This window comes from Orbicella faveolata, unplaced genomic scaffold (genome assembly GCF_042242905.1).
Source record: "Orbicella faveolata isolate gen_17 unplaced genomic scaffold, um_ofav_v1 contig_34, whole genome shotgun sequence".
NCBI classification, from domain to species: domain Eukaryota; kingdom Metazoa; phylum Cnidaria; class Anthozoa; order Scleractinia; family Merulinidae; genus Orbicella; species Orbicella faveolata.
This window is the reverse complement of record NW_028301563.1, coordinates 27,148,933-27,155,638: the sequence shown is the minus strand read 5'-3', so window position 1 is coordinate 27,155,638 and position 6,706 is coordinate 27,148,933. Positions and strand designations below refer to the sequence as shown.

Here is a 6,706-nt window from a genome sequence, read left to right as displayed (position 1 = left end):
CTTGTTAGCGTGGTTCTTTGTCCAACGTATTAAGCAATTACAACGATGTCGCGTGGTCTTGCATTACATAATACACTGGGTGACAAAACTACCCCAAATCTCGATTTAGGCGCAAAATTCCAGCTTTAGTAAGTTATCATTTCTCATGTGAAATAACAAAATTCATGTGGCAATGTTGTCGCGATACAATAAAACAAGTCGAAACTCTACGATAATGAGCGTAATTTGTCACCCATTATATTACAAGGCTATCAAATGGAATACTGCTCATGCGTTTTGTCAAAATCAAAATAATAGATTAGAATTTTGACAAAAGGCAAGTAAAGTTCTTTCCTGATTTTACATTATTTCACTCGTCACCATTGAATTAACAGACGAGATAGGGGGCGGGGATGAAGAGTTAGGGACTGCCCCCTCTCCACCCAACCTTAATCCACTAAATCAAAGCGTCACATAATTACAGTCGCATAGTAGTATTTATCTTGTGATTAAGTTCCCGGTTTGGTTGGGTTATCGAGGTGGAACTTATTTTCACGCTCTTCGCTTCGCTTTACTAGCATATGTTTTTTTTTCGCCATCGCTGGGAGCCTTTCACGGGCTAAGCAGTATTATAAGAAAGACGTCTCAGTATTATTTTTAAAATGACCCCTAGTTGTAAGATTCTCAGGATATCGATGCTCGTGCTATGAAAACAAAAATATTCGTGCCAGCGCTGAAAGGTCAAAGTTTCTTCCAAACGATGACAGATCAACTGATAACGGTTTCGCCTTACAGTTATAGCTTGGCATGTCCCGTATACAGGAACATAAAACAACTGCTTCAGAAAACCTACAGCGAATACGACAGTCGAGCTTGTTTGTAAAACTCTTTCAGCTGTTATTGAGAACCGAGATCTCATGGAAGCAAACAAAAAGTCCCCAAACAAACGTGGGCGACGTTCTTCACAAAGGTTCTGCGTTTCTGTCCTTTATTTCGTTGTTGTTGATTGTTGCGCTGTTTTTGAGAATGGAATCGATCAACAGGGAAACAGAGTTGAATGAACTGCGAATTTCGAAATTGGAAACCCGCGTTGAGACCGAATCACTGCAGACAACAGACCACGAGAACGAAATGGAAATGCTAGAGAGTAAGTAAAAGACCTTATTGAGTTATTTTTTTGTAAAAAAAAATACCTCTTAGTCGGCGCGTCGGGTATGTTATGGACGGGTCAATGGGTGAGCGAGTGAGTGAGTGAGTGAGTGAGTGAGTGAGTGAGTGAGAGATGTATGTATGTCACACCAATCAGATTGGATCTACTATGAACAGCCAATCAAATTTCTTGTTGTAAAGGTAAATGGTACGTGAGAAACACAAGGTATGTATAAACACAAGGACTTTGGTAATTGAAAAATAAAGAGTGACGTGTATGTTGCCGGTTTGCGATTTTTAGTCCGGTTTGGAGGGGAGTGTGACAGTTACATACGTACATTGGGTTGTTTCAGAGTGCATAATTTTCAGTGTAATGGCGGCTAGTTATGAACGAGATGAGTCTTGAGTTTTGAAGCAGTTCATGAGTTAGTAGTAGGCAAATGGCACGAGATATTTTTATTTTTAATTACAAAGGGTAACTTGATACTTTTGTTTTTTACAAGGAGTTAATTCAATTAGAGGTCTCGAATCGTCGGTTCTAGTTCTTAGGACATGTTTTAGAGGAGACGAGACTATTTAGATTTGAAGCAGTTCTAACGTTTACAATAGCAAGTGCAGGTAACGATTGCTTTGTTCTTATTGCATGCAAATATAACGAGATATTTTTACTTTTTAGTTACAATGGGTAATTTGACACTCTTGTTTTTCACAAGGTGTTAAATTCAATTAGAGCTGACGAATCGTCACCACTTGTTCCCACGAGATGTTTGCTATTTTTAGTTACAAATGGTAACTCGACACTTTTGTTTTTCATATGGGAATAAATTCAATTAGAGCTTACAAGTTGTCGGCTATTGTTCCCAGAATATTAAAGAAAAAAGAAGCTTTCATTTCTGGACGGTTTTTACGTCTCTGCAGTAGCAGTTTAATATTTTTATTTGATGGGCATTTTATGACATTCTTTTCAGTCCGATATTTTTTAAAGGTAAAAAGTATGAAAACTGTTCAAATGTTCTTTGAAGACTGTGTAGCACCAAGTTAAAGTGCAATTTAATTAAATCAGACTTTCAACGTGCCACAGAGGTTTTTTTTCTCTTTCTTTCAATTTTCGGTGAAGTAGTGTTGTGTAAAAAGGGTAAACTTACGACTCGTATAAAATGCGAAAAGTTCTCTTACTTGAGTATTTTTGAGCAAAAATTCTTCTTGGGGGCTGGAAGGGCTCCCGAGGGGGTACTCCCAGAAATATTGGTCGGGGGTGTGTGGCCCACTTCCCAAAAACCCTTACCCTATTTATGACCAAAATCTGCGATATTCCTTACCCTATTTATGACCTGACCAAAAATTCGAAACCCTATTTACGACCTGACCCTCAAATCAAAACCCTGTTTCAGACCTGCGTTATAATTAGCTCCCTAGTTCAAACCAATGTTAAATTACCGTAAGCATATAAATTTGTGAAGGGCTTTTGCTGATTTTCTTTTCGATAATAATGAAAAAGTGGCTTCTTCTTAAAGCATACCCATATCAAGGCTAGAGTGCAAAAACCATACCCTATTTATGACCAAAATGGCCAAAATCAGCTAAAATCGATACTCTATTTATGACCAAAACGGCTGAAAAACCATACCCTTCGGGGCCGCACAGACCTATATAGCCCATATAAGGGAGTTCCTCCGCCGGGGGGAAGGGCTACGTGATCGGTGAGTGAGGGAGTTATGCATGTGCGAGTGTCCGACCAATCAGTGTGGGTTGTATCAAAGAACGAATAAAATTGCCTGTTAGAAAATAAGGTGGTATCTACATTAATCTGTAGACGTGTCAGATTACTGTAGTTTCTTCAGTCAAACATTTTATGGCTTACTATTTAGTTATCTTACCATTACCGATGTAACATTGTATGTACATCATAAACTTCCAGTTTCTTTCTTGCAGTACATCGCAACCAAAACACTTGTCAAATCAACCAAATCATTACTGTAAACAGTTCCATGAATGCCGCTATCTCCGAGACTTATAGTTCACAAAAAAATAACTCTTGCACGCCTTGCGTACCTATGTTTTTTTTGAATGTCAGTTGTATTATTTACGTTATATAGTAGTGACAGAACCATTTACGTGTCTCTTAATCTTCATTCGGGGAAAGTACCTTTAGAAACTTCAAATTATGCTGTCACGTGTTGTGAAACAAATTACACTTGTCCGAGGTTAAGATCACTAATTATCTCGAGTAAAAAAAAAACTGTATGTGATTAATACAGCGAGATGTCTCCGAACTGAATTGCTTCTTCGTTGTGATCTATTTTCAGCAGATAAGAGGGACTCGACGTTGATATACGTGACTGATCAAATTACGGGAAGTCCTGTTTACTCAACTTTACTGAGGGTCTTACAAGGGGGATCTCTGGCACGGTTCACGAACGGAAAAAAATAGAGGATCACGGATCACGTATATAAAAATTTCGTTTTCCCGAAACACGAAAATAAGCAAGTAAGATACTCTTTTTAATAACCTGTTCTTACATTAGAGCCAGTGTTTGAAGAAAGCAATATCGCGAATGGCTAAGTCAAGGCTCCATATTGCAAATCGCTCACCTAAGTCACTCTCGATAGACAACTCTAACCATTCGGAGGACTTGGGTCTCAAAATCACCTAGAAAAGAGTAGTAAAATCACGAAAATGGGCTAATTATTCAGGTTCTTCACGGGTCACGCAAGACCTTCAGGTCACGAATCACGAAGAATAATTTCCTAAATTCACGTTTCACGGAAAATAAAATCAGCTAATCACAACAATACTCCTGTACGACCCTCTTTACTGATGAGACAAAACTGAAACTGAACGATCGGCATGCATCATTGGTAGCAAAATAACGGAAATTTGTTCTTTACGTATCGTGACTTTTATTTTCGTTATTTAATACCACAGAGCGACTTTAAAGTTTAAAGGCCCTAAGTATGTCACGATGTATAGATATCCATTTATTTTTACCTGGGTAAGAAGGTGAAATATTTTGGATACCGTCACGGATTTCATACCTAATGTCTGAAATCGAAAGAGTCAAACAAGCCAACTTGCATACGTCGACTATTTCCCTAAAAGGAATCGCAGAGGTCTGCACGTAGCCTATCATTTTAATTTCCTGTTTCCAACAGATTCCGAAAGACAACAAACACCAAAGTTCGCCGCAGCTTGATCTCAGTCAGTAACGAATCTCTCAGCATAGAAGATGTCCGTAATGAAATCGCCAAACAGTTCAATAAACTCAAACCAGCATCACTGTGTCAGCCGCTGGAGAAAGTGTGTGTCCCAGGCCCTCCCGGTAAGAAAGGAAGTAAAGGTTCCCGAGGGAGACGAGGGGTGCAAGGCGCCAAGGGTAAAAAGGGAGTGCAAGGCATCATGGGTTTGCCTGGTAGACACGGCAAGCAAGGAATAATGGGAAATCAAGGAATAACAGGAGAAAAAGGCGAAAAAGGTAAAACAAAGCAGTCAGTCCAGATATATATATTCATGACGTCCAAATTGATACTTTCAATTAGTGGTAGCTAGAATGTTTGCCTTTTCAATATAGGAATTGGTTACCTAGCTACGGTATCTATTTGTGTATCTGTAGCTAATGCTTTCGATTGCTGGTTCGTTCTCCACGCTTGATCGTTCGTTGGTTCATTATTTTCGCTCATTCGTCCTTTTCCTCACTCGCTCGCTTTCGATTTCGAGTCTGTACCCTAGTTCGTTTGTCCGTGTATTTCCCTCTTTCATTGCTTCGTTTTTCGTTCAAATCAGTTATTTATCTATGCAGCTCATCAAAAACAAGCGAAACCTGCAGGGAAAAAAATGGATTATGTGAATAACGCAGTGAAATAGTTGTTTGTTTGGTTTAGCTCTGAAAATGATTATTTTATCCCTGTTTAGTCGATATTCAGATTTTCCTTATTTTCTTTGACTGACATCAGAATTTACATAACTCTTTTAAGGTGATTTGTAATAGCTTATAAACGTGGAATTTTTATAGCACGGTCAAAGCTGAATTACCATGGTTAGTGCAAATGGTCAATAAACGTTTCCGACCAATGACTTTAAAATGACGCAATGGAAATTTCACTTTTTTGCATAAGTTTTTTGTCATGACAACTAAGGAAAAATTTAGAAACGGCTCAGACCCGCATTAAAATCAAGGTTGCTTGAAGGACGCACCTACCGACAAAAAAAAAAAAATAATAATAATAAAAAAGCTTTGTTTTCTTAAAAAAAATAATAATAAAATGAAATATCTGAGTAATTTGAACATTATTGATTTGAAAACTGGGAACGACGGACGCCCTTTTGACCTCTTTCGACGTTGCCTAAGTGACAAATTTTCTTACCGGCATTATTGGTCCTAATGTGATGGAATTCTATCGACGAAACGGTATAAACTACCTGAGGCTGATTATGTTTGATTAAGCGACAGGATTTGTTACAAACAGGTGACGCTGGACCCAGAGGGTTCATGGGATTGAAGGGAGATCCTGGTGAGTCAATTTCAACTCCAGAGGTTACTGTATCACCTGTCACTCAAACAGTCACCGAGAACCAGACCGCTACATTTTACTGCTCGGCCAGCGGCAACCCAGAACCGGTGGTGAGTTGGATGAAAGTTGGTGGCTCTCTCGCTAAAGAACGCGCGAAGATCAACGAAAATGGCGGGAGTCTCGAGATAAGAAGTACGACCTATAATGACTCTGGCAAATACAATTGTACTGCAGTTAGTGTTCTGGGGAAAGATAGCAAAGAAGCTACCCTTGTAATTGAAGGTGGGTAGAATCAGTTCTTGTTTGAACGTTTAATTCTCAAACTCTTTAATAATTCATCAAGTTTAATTAAAAGAAATCCTGACCGTGACGGTGTTTGGATGTCTGATCTAATTAGCAGTTTTTAAAGAGAAATGCGTCAAGCTTATAAAGAAGGGGTATGCAAATATTGAACATTTCACAATTTCTTAGTGTCCCCTAACTCTTTGTATCGCATGCACCAACAAAATTTTAGTCCATTTTATTGATGTTAGTAATTTTACCAGTTTTATACTTATAATTGTTCATAGTTAGATATTTTTAAAATCATTGTGATTTATATTCCAATTGTTTAAGGGAGGGCCACGAGTTTATCAGTCAATGACTGTAAAGTGTTTTTACCCTCATTAAATAAAGTTACTTACTTACTTACTTACTTAGCATAGGTATTTACCATCTTAAATCTCCGTTTTCTCCTCAGTTCTAGTTTCGATTGAGAAGATAAATCAAACATTCAAGACAGTGTTTGACCACATTTCCAAACACCTCGAAGTTCGCCAAAAATACTCCGCTACGCGTTGTAGTTTCAACTGGTCTCTCGGCATTTGGAAATGTGGTCAAACTTGGACTTTAGTGTTTGATATATTACTTCTTTGTCCTGTAAAAGAGACTTGCTTCCTTCTCTAGATTTTGCAGGGGCGTTCAGCAAGTAAGTTTGGTAGATGCCGGAAATTCAACGGCCACTACAAATAAGCAGTAAATTTTTCTTTCTACCGGCAAACTTATTTGCTTCGAAAATACTCTTCCAGAA

At 38.4% G+C, this 6,706-nt stretch overlaps 1 protein-coding gene across 1 annotated transcript; it reads left to right on the top strand.

Annotated features, from left to right (window-relative positions):
• The first annotated feature begins 4,083 nt into the window (after positions 1-4,083).
• LOC149105542 (uncharacterized) lies at positions 4,084-6,331 on the top strand. Its single transcript, XM_089272368.1, has 3 exons — positions 4,084-4,121; positions 4,282-4,601; positions 5,593-6,331. Exons 1-3 carry the CDS (start codon positions 4,084-4,086, stop codon positions 5,925-5,927), a joined length of 693 nt encoding a protein of 230 aa, XP_089128494.1. The 3' UTR covers positions 5,928-6,331.
• Positions 6,332-6,706: the final 375 nt, after the last annotated feature.

Coding starts and splice junctions, on each gene's coding strand:
- LOC149105542 (XM_089272368.1), top strand. CDS start 4,084: ATGTCACGATGTATAGATATCCATTTATTTTTACCTGG. Junction 4,122..4,281: donor ATCCATTTATTTTTACCTGG/GTAAGAAGGTGA, acceptor TGTTTCCAACAG/ATTCCGAAAGACAACAAACA. Junction 4,602..5,592: donor AGGAGAAAAAGGCGAAAAAG/GTAAAACAAAGC, acceptor TGTTACAAACAG/GTGACGCTGGACCCAGAGGG.